At 39.1% G+C, this 15090-nt stretch overlaps 1 protein-coding gene across 2 annotated transcripts in view; it reads left to right on the top strand.

The window, feature by feature from the left end:
* Positions 1 to 15090, top strand: part of LOC146660329 (seizure protein 6 homolog) — a 100863-nt gene that overhangs the window by 40933 nt on the left and 44840 nt on the right. For both annotated transcript variants that reach the window (XM_085420138.1, XM_085420140.1), the window contains exons 2-3: positions 9927 to 10685; positions 11095 to 11216. In XM_085420138.1, the coding sequence (XP_085276264.1) occupies positions 9927 to 10685; positions 11095 to 11216 (881 nt within the window). The remainder of the gene's footprint in view (positions 1 to 9926; positions 10686 to 11094; positions 11217 to 15090) is intronic.

Here is a 15090-nt window from a genome sequence, read left to right on the forward strand (position 1 = left end):
TTATAAAAGGTTAATAATAATAATCATTTCTTGAATATTTCACACAGTGCTTTTTCTGTGTTGGAAACAAGGTGAACTGTGTTGGAATTTAAGACGGGACTAAATGGAGCCTGTATCTCACTTTCTCTAAATACCAGGAAGCTTATTTAACTGGAAGCTGATTCTGCAGGAGGAGGTTTCTACAGAGTGTAACACTCGGGGAAAACATTTTTAGTTTTCAATGCATTCAAGCAAGTGCATTTAAAAAAATTGGGTACTTTTGAAGCAAGAAGTGCTGGATCTGTTCTACACAAAACAAAATATGTCAATATAGACTATTGTTAAAGGACTTTTCAAAAAAATAGAGGTTCATTTTGATGTTTGCTCTTCTTTTTCCCATAATTTCTGCAGCAATGAAAACACCTACTGTAAAAAGAAAGAACAATCTTTCAGTCTGAGCTTTGCCTACATGTAGAAAACACTAAAAATGATTCTTTGCCCTCGTAAACGTGCACCTTTTGTTCAAGAATAACCGTCATTTTGAGTAAAATGCAACTGAAATATTTAAGAGCACAGGTTTATTTATTGAAATAACTAATCATTAAGGAAAATGTGTTAGATATGAACTCTTATTATATATCATGTACTTAAGTAACGAAATTACATCTAATCAAATTACTTAAATGTTTCGTCACTCATCTAAGTGGCTTCTTTCATTTTGGTATAGCTCTTCTGCTTTAAAGTGTTTAGATAGTTAGTCTCTGCCTGAATCCTCTTAATAAATTTGTTTAGTTTTTTCATTATGCATTGAGCCAAATACTGATCTGAGACCTGCATGTCCTCCAATTTGCCTGCGATATCCGCAGTTTCCAATTTTTTGAACTCAGTCTGGACCCTCGATCATTTTTCTTTCTGGACTCTGAGAGTGGTCAGCTCATGAGAAAGGATCTGCTTTTCAGCTAGATGCTTCCTTTTTACCTCCTCAAGTTCCTGGAGAAATTCCTCCACTGTGAAGGAGCAGGCTACCCTCTCCTCACTCATCTCATGATTTTTCAAGCCTTCTTGACTCTGCAGCTCATTTTTCAGGTCTTCAATTTCCAGGAGCATGACCTCTTGGCCACTCAGCCGAGATTAAAGCATTGTAATACAATTTCAGCTCCCGACTCTCAAGCTGAATGGCATCAGTCTGTTTGGAGAGGACACCGATTTCACCCTGATAAATATTACACAGGTCAGCGTGCACGTGCTTTCCTCTCAGTTTCCTCTCAGTCTTTTGTCTTTGTGGTTCCTAAGAATACTTGTTCTCTCTATATATGAGCTCTCACATATCTCACAACACAAACCAAAAAAAATAAATAAATAAGAAAGTGATTTTTTTCCTTCTCTTTTGCCTGGCTTCAATTTTCAGATGGTCTCTACTATCTGATGAAGAAGAAGTTCTTGAGGCTAAAATGAATCTTGTTTTTGTGTCTGGTCTAATTCAGAGTTATAACATAAGCCTCCCCATGAAATAGAGAGTATTGACAGGTGTAATGGTCCACATTGGCACGTCGATCTATAACAAGTACACGGATGAGATTGAAAATTGCTGGGGTGGCTCTTTAGTAGTGTTTTCCTTGAGCTGATGGATTTCCTGTAGGTTTGGGAAATCATTTGAACGTGGGCAAAGGGTGTGACATCAATCAAGTAGCTTTTAAATTCAAAGTAATGTCTGCGCTGTCACCAGAAGAGCCACAGATGTACACCGCGCTCTCTCTCAGATAACTATATTTACAAGATAATGATGCTGCCTATTTATGCATTTCATCATGTGTTTGCGTCTTCATGCTGAATACCTGGATGCATTTGACAGACACGAGCAAATGAATTAAAAGGTTTTTTTTTTACTCAGTCTTCCAACTTTTCCCCCCCTTTTTTCCTTTACAACTGTTGTTAACACACGGTGGAGTAATTTTCTCACTGTACTGTAACTGGCTAAGGATTTTAAAGTTCTAGTTCTTGTTTCACCAACAGCTCTCTTCTTAATTGACTCCACCATGGAGTAAATGAGAAGAAAATGAAAAGATAAATTACACTAATGGAAGGAAATGAAGTGTGAAAATAGACATTCCTCCCAGTATTTTTCTAGGATGCAGAGCAATAGTAAATTGAAATGCAACAAGGCTTTGGCTTCTACATAAGACAGATTCTATCACGATTACGGAAGAAGATGTAATTTTAATGCCAGGCATTTGTAAAACAAGACACGTATTCATTTATTATTTGTTCTTGGGCCAAAGAAAAGCTGGAAAAAAAACTGTAAATAAAAAAATAGCAGATTTTGTTTTTCAAATAACATTCAGCTGGCAACAGTTTATTACCAATTAAAACACTTTTAAAGTTCCGATTTGGTTAAGAACGACCTGCTACCACCTGCAACTTAAATACTTTACAGTAGGTTTTAATGCAAATAGTGGTGACGTGTAACTCTGTTTTTGTTCTACTCCAGCTTAAAGGTCAGGCCTTACGAGCTTCATGGCACCATTAAGACACAGTTTGTTTAAAGGCTGTCTGAAGGACGATGTTCAATGAACCGGAACTCAGAGAGGCTAGAATAAATGAAAGGGAAAAGTTATGGTTCCGCTCAATGAAGTCAAAGGTCACATGAAGGATAAGAGCATGTCTCATCTCCATATGCTGTTATCCCCATGACTCAAAAGCCAGACAGACAGTACAAGGAAAATGTGATGCTATGAAATAGGAATGTCACTTCTGTTTTTAGACATAATTACTGCCTGAGAAATAAATCGTGACTTTTTTCACCCCCCTTTTTTCTTGCCGGTTTTATCCAGTAATCAATTTAATTTTCCTCATTTCCTTCCTTCTACCTTTTGTTTGTTTATTTATTTCCCCTTCCGTGCACCTGTCACACCCACAAGGAAAATTAAAAGATCAATTCATTAAGTTGACTAATGGAATCATTTATCAGTTTCATCCCATTATTTCCTCTGGTCTCTCCTAGTCGTTTTATGCAAACAAGTGTAGAATCTGCACATACTCGGGGAAATGGAGTCAAAGTCAGCAACAGGAAATTTTTGCCTTAGCTTTACAATGAATTCATGAGTGCAAACCTCCACAGAGAATCCTAGAAGGAGTTACGTAGAGAGACCTGAAGCCCTTGTATCTGAGCCCAGCGGAAGTGGCTTATTGATTTGCTTGTCTAGTGGCTCTCTGTAATAATAAGGAAATAAAGCCCCTGGATATTACGAGATTGATGTCAATCAGAAGCCTGCCTCAAGTGTGGCTTGCCCCATCTTATTAGTGCTCTCTCCATGCACTGAGTGTTCACTGATGACTCCATTTGTATGCAACTGAAGAGATGAGGCTGTCTGTTGCCATCTTGAGGAGCATTCCCCAATGATTGCTCACTCTGTCATCTTAGTCAGTGTAGACTGAGAGATTGTCATGGATCCATGGACAAAGCATGATCGTGTGCCTCCCAATGTAAATGATGCACATAATCAGGATTGCTGGAAAATCTTTATTATAATTGGCCCTGCAGGCCATAGGATTGTAAATATATTCTTGGTTTTCTACATTCTAATGTTAGACTTCTCTAAGGATTTCACTAGATAAAAACCAAATCACAGCCTAGTTGAAATTTATAACATTTTGCACCATTTAACATTTGTTATGGTATCAGGGTTGTCTCGGTTTGTTAAGGTTATTTTATATCACTAAGTCTAATATTCCTGTTTCTCAGTTTTGACAGCAGAGCTGGTACTTTTTGATGTAACGGGGCAAGAGAGCATAGCAGATTTCTTTAGGGGCAAATGAATATATTCCGCACTCTTTAAATGGTTTCCTTCCTCTCAGATAAGTGGTCTCATAAACGTGTACTGAATGTGCTCACAAAGGAAACATGTCACTAACTAAATTTCCCCCGGGACAATAAATGGTATTTTATTGTACTTGTTCTAATGCACTGAATAATATCACAGTAACGTCATTCTGTCACTGCAATTACCACCTTTAATTTATGAATTAGCTCTAATTAACCAGCTGCAGTGTAGTGTGATGTGATTCATTTATACACGTAACCTCTTTAGCGTGCAGCATGGTTGCTACTTTTAGCTGTTGCATGTCAATAAATGATGTTTACCTGGGGTGCAGAGAAGCAACAGCTTCCATGAATGATAACAGCTGCTATGGCTTTGTGATTTAAAACTAATCTTGTCACAAGTCTTGTGACTTGAAAGAACTTGCCTGTCACTGTTTGCAACAGTATGACACAAACCTACCAAAGCACATAAAGGTCACATTTTTTTTTAAAGTACACTGTGTACGGCAGTATATTAGAGTACATAGACACATGGTTAGACAATAATGTTTAACTGGTGGTCAGTGTTGGGAGATATTATAACTATATACTTCACAGTCATGTGAAATAGAAACTAAGTAAACCCTTAGTGGTTCCATAGGAATTAAGAGGGTAAGCAGCAGCCAGGTGCTGCTCATCAAATGCACTTGATGAACTGATCATCAAAAAGTTCGAGCGCCTCTATAACAGCAGATGTTTTGGCATTTTTATGTAGCATTAAGTCACAATAACATTCACTTCATGGTGCTTTATATTGCTTTATATTGTAAGGTAAAGAACCGACATTAATACAGAGAAAACTGTATCATATATATAATCAGAACACACATCGTGATCAAGCACTTGGTGACAGCAGGAAGAGTGAAGAAGAAAGATTCATGCATCACGGGAAGCCCTCAGCAGCCTAGACCTATTGTAGCATGACTAAGATGACGCAACAATAACCTGATGCTGCTCTAACTATAAGGCTTATCAAAAAGTAAAGTTTTAAACTGGGATGTACACTCCATCTCCCCAGCAGTAGAAATCCAAGCACATTACCAGGAGAAAGCCTCTTTTTTCTAAAAAGAACATGGCAACGCAGCTTAAGTTTACAATGTTGTATCAGGACAAACCACAAGACTTCTGGTACAATTTCTTTTGGGCAGACAAGACCAAATGCACAGCACCACATTTGATCATGATGATTGGAGACGATAATTTGGGCCTTTTTTGGAGCCTTGCAGTCACTGAATTGACCATGAACTTCTCTGTATACAAAAGTATTCTAGAGTTAAATGTGAAGCCATCTGTCCGACAGCTAAAGCTCGGTCAAAATTATGTCATGCAACAGGACACTGTTGAATGCCAGCAAATCTAAAGCAGATTGGCTGAGAATTAAGAGACATGATGCAATGGCCCAGTCAAACCTCAACCCATAACCCTTGAAATGTTGAGGTGGGACATTACGAGAGCTATGCATAAAAGAATTCCTGTAAACCTAAAGGAACTGAAGCAACGCTGCAGAATGGACCAAAATCCTTCTGCAATGATTTGAGAGACTGATAAAGGTCACATCATTTCCCGTTATTGCTTCTAGAAGTGGTTCAACCCATATGGAAAAGATATATATAAATCTTATAAAGTTTGTATCTGTCTTGTGTGAAACTTGTATGAAAAGCATACAAAAGTAAAAACAGATATAAGATCCCTTGAAAAATTATATAATGAAACTTGTATGTTTTGGATACTTCCTAAAAGAATATATGAAAGTAATGAGAAAGTGGCCACTTTAATGAGTAAATCATATAAGTTTTTACTATTTCTTTTCCATATGGGAAGCTACTAAATCACAAGGCATACTTAGTTTTTCCCAACTACATAGTCTTACTTTCTTTTTTTCACAACTTCAGCAACAAGGTGTGTCTGTATTATGAGGAATGCCGCCTGAGAAAAACGCCAGTTATTTTTCATAATGTAACATTACCATGAATAGCATCACAATTTAAACATTTGCATGACATTTTGAAAGCTTTGCTTCTGGTCTTGCTTTTTTTTTTTTTTTTTTTGCATTATTTGAGAACGTGTATGAGAGAGGACTAAAATTACAGTTCAGGCTACTTAAGCAGAATATTATTTTCGTTTAGACTACTGTTGAAAAATTCCTGGCAAATGAACCCCACAAATAGTGAAGTAAAAACAAACAAACAAAAAACCCCAAAATGATGATGAGCCTGGCCATGCTCTCAACCTGACCACTTCGGACTTGAACAAGATGGTTCTTCCAAGAAAACCAGTGCTCATTAAAAGTGATGATCCTTGACATCACGACGGCTGAACCAGTTTGAAATAAAGGAATTTAAATTTAAAACGGGAACTTCAAGCCAATTTTTTGGCTTGAATTATAGCATTAGACAATTAATTATATGCAGTCAGTATTTTAGTGATGTACCTGGATGAAGCATAACTAATTTTAACATGTTTTTTTTTTCAGGTTGAAACTAATAAATAAATTACTTTCCTGATTAGATTTCTTCAAAATTATTTTATTGATTAACTGTCCAATTTGTTGAGATAATAAAAATACATGTTAAAATGCATAAATACTAATAGAAATGGTACTTAAAATTCAGTTTCTCCCTGTTGCTCCAAACCTCAGCTGTAAACAGCCAATTAAAGTTTGGAGATTAGAACAATATGGTAGCAGTGCCTCTCTGTAATCACCACAGTGAGGTCTTCAACCTGTACACATTGATCCTCTATTGATCTGTGTATGAGAAACTCTGGTTCAACCCAGCCTTCCATCCTCACTCTCCACATTCACTCAATATTCTGACTGGAGGGCAGAAAATAGATGGTCGAAATCTGTGCTACAAAGACAGAGACAGAGGGAGAGGAAGATAAGACAGTAGGAGGCAGGGCTTAACAGCCACAAGGAGCAATTACAGTAATTATGATAAAAATAAATAAATGAATAAATAAAAACTCTCAATTTATTATGCAATATGTGTGTATGTGTGTCTTTGAGATTGTTGAAGGCCAGTCTTATATACTTCAATCATTTATGAAGACCCCCCCCTTTAGTCTCTTTATTCTCTCTGCTAGAATGACATGTCAAATATGCTTAGTTTGCCTTTATAGCACCATTCTTGCTCCCCTTGTTGTGACAGAATAAGGCTACAAGGAAATGTTTCTCCTCCATCTTAGAACATCAAAAGGTCTTTGAATTGCTTCTGTCACCACAAAAGATGAATGTGGTGTTGTCGTGTTTGTCAGTAAAATGTAAAACCATGTGTCAATTCTGTCCGCCTAGGAGAGGCTTTGTAATAAAGCTGTTTACTCTTCCTCTTGAATAGCCCAATCAAAGTTTTATCAATGTGCCCGGTGGTGGTAAAAAGTACTCTGCGTCAGCAAAATGTTACAGAACCTTACAACTTCTTTCCAAGTTTATGAGCAAAGCAGAGCGTCTCCTTCGGCACAGCAATTTTTCAGATTTATTCAGATACTATTTCTTTTTTAAAAACCCAAATGTATGTTTCCTGTTGTGGAATCCTTAGGAAATCAATAACTTCAAATTTGACTTTGCAGGGTGAATGTTTACCAACTGGCAGGCTGATTTGAGCCTGAAATATATGCTATATTTCATAGGCAAGAAAGTGACGGGTTCTTATAATCAACACATTGAAAAGTGTCGGTCGATTGAAGAATATGCAAGCTTTATAATTGAATCAGATGTGAGGAAAGAGGATGAAACAGAGTTCTGTAAGAGTTCACGCTGAGGATCATGGTATAAATTCATGTACGATTAAAGAAACAGGCTTATCTAGAATTTCAAGGCACAAACAGTGCGTGTGCTGTGTATCTATGTACTCAACATTTTTTGTGCAAATGACCTCTAAGGGAATCACAAAGGCCTAGAGACCAGTGGATGATCACCTAGCACCCTCTGGTCCCTATAGTTAAATATTCTCCCGACAATATAAAACACAGATGCAGCTTCCAGGTTGGAAAAATGAAGCCATCACAGAAGTAGCTTCAACATGCACTGTAACTGAAAGTGACCAGATGGCAAGAGCTGTGGTTGCACAAAGGCTCCCAATAGAAGAAGACTTGAGCTCTGTAAACACTTTCCTGCTAAGTTTATGGGCTCGGTCATTCACTTTTGGTCATATATTTAAAAAAAATAAGTCCATTTTGTAAATCGTTGTTATACCATCTTCCAGAAACGAAGAATTATCTATATGACACCACATGCTCATGCTCAACCACAAGCTTGTTAATCACAAGTTGTTAGTCAATGAGCATGCGGTTTAATGCTGTAGCAGTGCACATAAACTGAAGTAAAGCTGGTAAACTTTTTTATGTTTGTGAAAAAGGCAGTGTCTTCCATGCATACCAATAGTGACTTTCAACCTGCTAGCAATCAAAGCAGTTTCAAGGTGCATCACTGTATAGTTCTTTATAACCAGTTTCACACTAATGATTGCCATCTATCAGCCTCTCACAGAATACATATTCTTCCTAGCGACTCATGACTACCTAGAGTCACTGACCAGTCTTTTGACCTGTGTGAAGGAGGCTTTAGCAATTGATTTCACAGCAAATATGAGCTACCTCCAGCAGCCACTCACAACTAGTTGGGGAATACACTTTTTTTTCTCAATTCCGGTGGTTGCCAGATGGTTGCTGACAAGCCTTTAGGCTTCTCTGACTGAAGCCCTAAATATATAACGGAGTCTTCCATTGGTTTTGATTTCAAACTTAGATTCTGTCATGCTCTTGGAGTGCTGTAATAGAAGCACTCACATAGGGATATCTCATTGATTTGCTGCCACGGTGTCAACAACATCCTTTCATCTTTAAGTGTGAAAAGTGTGCCGGCAGCTATTTTGCCTCATTAAGGCAAACTGTCACCCCAAATGCAAGCTAATTAAAGTGCCAAAGCTGACAGCATTGTTTCTTGTTGACATATGTGTATAAAAGAAGATAATATGAACTTGCAAACCTTAACAAACCCTACATATTATTGAAATAGTACCAGGCTGATGTGTCAAATACTGAAAGTTAGATATATTTTTTAAAATGTTAGAAGTGCCAGTATCAGAATGGCAAAATGACTGCTTAGTTTGGGATGATTTAGATCAGGGGTGTCAAACTCAAATACACAGTGGGCCAAAATTCGAAAACTGGAACAAAGTCGCGGGCTAACGCTAATATTTATTGAAAAAAAAAAAATCTTCCTCTAGATATAAGAATGAATCTTTTCTTATGGACTCAAACAAGTTTTGCTGAAAAACTGAATATGGAACAAGCAAAGCTTAATACTAAACAATATATATATTAACTGTATAATACCAGTAGGCCAGCTCTAATAGTAATTTGGTATGGCTTCGCGGGCCAGAGTTTGACACCTATGATTTAGATGGTTAATGATAACTGATTTTACCCATGATTGACTAATAGAGAGCTTGTTTTCATTTGGTGGTGTTTTTACTTTTTTTTCTTGTTAAAAGCTAGACTACATCCTCTCAGTCTCACGCCAAGCTTTCATTGAATGCAGAGTGTAATTATGGAATCTGTTTTTGATACTACCTTATTAATTGTGTTCATGGTCTTAAAAATACCCCAATATGTTAAGTACTAAAAGTTTTTTACATTAACATAGAAGATGGATACACTCCATGTGTTTAAATACTCCCTCTGTACAGTAATATTCATACTATATATTATATTTATGTTAACCTATTAGACTGACTTGCTAGTGAATAAATTTATAAAGGACTTTATTATGGTCATAGTTTCTCCAGCCTCACTGCACGCAGACGCACGCACACACACATATACACACACATGCATAATGAACTGATTAAAAATAGCAAAACTCAAAAAAGAAAGTGTGGAAGAATTATACAAGAGGAGAGCCTCTCACCTCATTAGGCATAATTTTGCAAGATTATAGGCTGGCAGAGTTGATGATTCTATAATGAAACTGTCAAAAAGACATACTACTCTCGTATACTGCATGTTGCTTCTATAGATCACTGGACTGTAATATTTTGCTTAATATAACTATATTACTTTTTTTCTCCTTTTTTCTTTTAATTTTCAGTTGCAAAAGATAGTAACAGCATCAGTAAGAGGACACTGGACCTAGACAGGGACCTCTTCACACACTCATCAACGCAGGACACAGAAAGTGAAGTCCATTCCATCACTACCGTCTCACCAATGAACATCCCCAACCACCAGCCAGTCTTCAAGGGCCTGCTGCTTCATGAGCATTTACTTACAAGGGACTTCCGGGGGGACCAGCATTTTTTTCGGAAGGATGGCTATGTGGCTGCATATCCCACCATGCCAGGCTCTGTGTCTGCTCCAAATGCAGCAGACCTTGTCACTCAACTTGTGCCCCATGAGGATGCTCCAGCTTTTTCAGATGTTGCCTCTACTGCTACTGTGGCTGCCACATCACCGCTGACTACATTTTCCCCCACAACACCAGCACTGCCCATGTCTATGCCTCAAAAGAAATCAAAGGAGAGGACCAGGGGGACAGACAAGGTCGATCCAACAACACACTCACTTACCACCCAGGTGACACCAAATAACAGAGGTTCAGGTGGTGAAAACAGCGGAGTACCTCCCTCATCTTCACTAGGAAGTCAGCCTCAGAGTTTGGGTGCTTCTCCGGAAGAGGCCACCTCGGGGAAGATGGAAAAGGGGGAAGCTAGTGAAATGGCACTAAAAAACAAAACCAGCCCTGGTCATCAGCTCCACAAGCTCACTCCGGCTTCTTCAGAGAAAGACACCGCAACAATGTCCACGACTGTTACCACAACTACCACCATCACCACCATGCAAACATCAGGTAGGCAGAGTAATATTCTTTTTCTTTTTCTCTGACTTTCAAGGATGTACTGTACTGAGCTGGACATTTACCCTTAAATATAACACATGTATCCCAGAGGAAAAGAAAATTAAGCATCAAATCCTCAGCATTACTCCTGTTCATTTTGCATTCTGCACACAGCTATTCATCTTTCCGTCAGGGATAACGGAGTTGCTCATATGTCAAAAACAATCTGATTTTTCCTGATGTGTCCTGCCCGCCCTTCCCACTGGCCACAGAGGGCTGAAGGCCCAGATGAGTAGTGTCAGAGAGGATCTCTGCAGAGATAGTTAGAGGGTTACAGGGCCAGGGAGACACAGGTGGGCTGTCAGAAAGATCAGTGATCCGGGAAAAAGGGAATCACTTGTCATTTTACTTTCTTCCACAGAGCCGTGTAGTCTGAATTTCACTGACCCTGAGGGTAACATTGAAATCCTGCAGCAACTTGACTCGGGAGTGGAGTGTAACTACTTGATTACTGTCTACCTGGGATATGGCATCGAAGTTCAGGTCAGTGCTAAAAGCTCACAATAATTATAATGTTAGTAATTTGATGAACGTTTGATGAAGTGGCTGTTTGGTAAGTTTCAAAACTCCATTAAGTAGCCACCTGAGAACAGGCTAAAACCAGCTCTAGCCAAAGCACTGCAAGAACTTTGGGATAAAATTTGAGGTCTGAAAAGGTGGAATCTAATGATATTGTCAGGTTGTGTGGAGCGTAAAGGTTAGGGCCCAACTGCAGGAAGCTGAAGGTTGAAAAACCACAAAAAGTGATGGAAAAAAGACAAGACAAGACAAGACAGTGCGTGAGGAATAGACAAGGGAAAAATAACAAATGCTATGACAAATGCTAACTCTGCAGTCTGCTAAAGGGAAGACAGGACTATTTATAACAGAGGGCTGATTGGGGAATGACAGATAGGAGAGTGGTGAAGGCAATCAGGACAATCAGGTAGAGACAGATAGGAAGTAAAACTAAGAAAATAAACTTTCAAAGTAAAGCAGGAAATAGCCAAAGGAGACTAATATAATGAATGCTAACACTTAACAAGATGCCAACCTAAGAGAAAGATACTGAATGTGGACATAAGGAGACTCACACTACACATGAAGAAAGAGACAAAGGAAATAAACTACAATGAAGAATAATTCAATTTCATTTCAATTCTATTTGTACGCCAAATCACAACAACAGTCGCCTCAAAATGCTTTATATTGTAAGGTAGACCCTACAATGATGCATGCAGAGAAAAAACCAACAATCATATGACCCCCTATCAGCAAGTACTTTGGCGACAGTGAGAAGGAAAAACTCCCTTTCAACAGGAAGAAACCTCTGGCAGAATAAGGCTTAGGGAGGGATAAGAGAAGGAAGACAAAAAATGTAATAATAATTAAGATGTGAACCAAAACACTGGATTACCAAAGCTGAACTTCATTACAAGGTCAAAAATAAAGTAATATCAGAAACTGTAGACTGAAAATCACAAGAACCAAGGTTCAGAATGGGATACCAATAGAATCATGTAAAAAGGAAATCCCAGTTTTTAACATATACACACAGAGATCAAAATGTCATAAATCTTAAAAAAACAAACAAACAAACCAAAACACACTAAACTTTTTTAAATAGTGAAACCAGCTGTCAGTGTATGGAGACAGTGAACCAAAATACTAACTCTGCAGTCTGACAAAACAATTAGCCTAAAAAGGCTATAAAGCTCATGGGAGCTGGGAGGAAATGCATAATTGTTTGTGGGTTTGTCAGAGCGACCCAAAAAACATGTTCCATTGTTAATCTAAAAATACTGATTATAGCCATTTCAACCTGAACTGTGCTTTCTGATGCTTTATAAAATGCTTATTAAACCAGTAAAGAGCAGTGACATATTTTGGTTTAGTTTAAGCAGTAACAGTAATTTCTGGTCTTGTGTGGGTTGATAGAGATAGAAATGCAATGAATTACTGGGTTGAGTGGGTGGATGGGGACACAAGTGATGGGGTCTGTCTCAGGTTGAATGTTTGCCTGGTAAGTCTTTTCACAAAAGGTTATAAAAATTAACTGTCAGTGTATGCGCTCCCTGGCATTTGCAATTCTTCAAACGCCTCATTTACCATTGGAGACTTTATAAAATGTGTGAGCTTTGTCTTGCTGCCTCTGGGGGGCGAAGATAAGTCTTGACAGAGTATATGTTTGAGAGTGTGCCTTTTTTTTCTGAAAGCTTCCTCTGGGTAACTTAAGTAAATCTTGAAGCACTTATAAGCACATGCACACTCACCCGCACATGTGCATGCATACCCACGTAGGCATTTGATGTATCAGCTTTTTGCTTTCACAGCTTCTCCAGTGCTTTTGGCAGAAGATTTCTTGAACTGAAGGGCTATAAAGCGAAAATATATAGACATTTTATATTCACACATCAGTTGGGCTTGATAAAGAAATAAGATGAAGCCATGCATTTCAAACCACCATGCAAGCAGACGGGGGCCACTTTTCCCCTCCCTCCTGCAGACAAGCTGATAGTGATCTGATGGCAAACTTACAGACAATTGCTTGGCACGACTGAAGAGATTGAGGAAACAAGGCCCCTGTTCCTTGGGAATGCATGAAGTGACTGAAGGTGGAGAGATAGAGATTGAAATCAAGCATGTGTCATGCCATGCCTTTTCATCAGCACTGTGTGAAGCTCTTCTTCAGGGAGCCTATCCAAGATTTGGAAGGTTTTAAAAGGAAAAAAAGATTATCACAGAGTAGCAATGTGGCGTAGCAATGTCCTCATACAACCATATGCAAGGAGAACAACCTTAAACCATAAAATATAACCTTAAATTGGAACTATTTTGTTTTTTCACTTGTGAGTAATTTGTGCAAGCAAGCAGAAAAACTTGAATGTATTTATTCCTACTTAAATCAAATCAAATCAAATCAAATCACTTTTTATTGTCACATCACATGTGCAGGCACACTGGCACAGCACATGCGAGTGAAATTCTTGTGTGCGAGCCCCACAAGCAACAGAGATGTGCAAACACAACAACACAAACGAGCAAAATACAAGAATGGCCAACCTGAAACTAATAAATATATGTACAATATATAATAGTGTATGCATTTCTGGATGTGTATACTAAATATTTTCCTACGTGTGTGTGTGTGTGTGTGTGTGTGTGTGTGTGTGTGTGTGTGTATACACATTTTTACAAATTAAATAGTAAAAAAATAAAATAAAATAATAATAATAATAATAATAATAATAAAATATATAAAATATACAGAGTTGAATATGTGCAAAACAAGTGGCATTCATATACAGTATGGAGTGCATAATGTTGAAGTTCCAGTAGTGAAGCTGAGGTGTCTATGACGTGTTCAGCAGTCTGATGGCCTGATGGAAAAAGCTGTCTCTCAGTCTGCTGGTACGGGACCGGATGCTGCAGAACCTCCTTCCTGATGGAAGCAGTCTGAACAGTTTATGGCTGGGGTGACTGGAGTCCTTGATGATCCTCCCCGCTTTCCTCAGGCACCGCTTCCTGTAGATGTCTTGGAGGGAGGGAAGCTCACCTCCAATTATCCGTTCAGAGCACCGCACTACTCGCTGGAGAGCTTTGCAGTTGTAGGCGGTGCTGTTGCCATACCAGGTGGTGATGCATCCAGTGAGGATGCTCTCAATGGCACAGTGATAGAAGGTCCTGAGGATGCGGGGGCTCATGCCGAATCTTTTCAGTCTCCTGAGAAAGAAGAGGCGCTGCTGCGCCTTCTTCACTGTTTTGTTTGTGTGTACTGACCACGTAAGATCCTCAGCCAGGTGTACGCCAAGGAACCGGAAGCTGCTCACTCTCTCCACAGCAGCGCCATTGATGGTGATGGGGGTGTGTACTTCTCTGCACCTCCGGAAGTCCACTATCAACTCCTTTGTCTTTGCGACGTTGAGGGTGAGATGGTTGTCTTGACACCAGTGGGTCAGGGCGCTGACCTCCTCCCTGTAAGCCGTCTCATCACCGTTGGTGATAAGACCCACCACTGTAGTGTCGTCCGCAAACTTCACAATGATGTTGGAGCTGTTAGTGGCTGTGCAGTCGTAGGTGTAGAGTGAGTACAGGAGAGGGCTCAGTACACACCCCTGTGGAGCACCAGTGTTCAGTGTGATGGGGGATGAGGTGATGCTGCCCAGTCTGACCACCTGGCGTCTGTCAGACAGGAAGCTAAGGATCCAGCTGCAGAGGGAGCTGCTCAGTCCTAGATCCTGCAGTTTCCTGTCCAGCTTCGAGGGAACGATGGTATTGAATGCTGAGCTGTAATCTACAAACAGCATCCTCACATACGTGTCTCTCTTCTCCAGGTGTGACAGGGCAGTGTGTAGTGTCAGGGCTATGGCATCATCAG

Source organism: Rhamphochromis longiceps, linkage group LG10 (genome assembly GCF_057381845.1).
Source record: "Rhamphochromis longiceps isolate RC_006_pf linkage group LG10, R_longiceps_female_GT1.1, whole genome shotgun sequence".
In the NCBI taxonomy this organism is placed as follows: Eukaryota; Metazoa; Chordata; class Actinopteri; order Cichliformes; family Cichlidae; genus Rhamphochromis; species Rhamphochromis longiceps.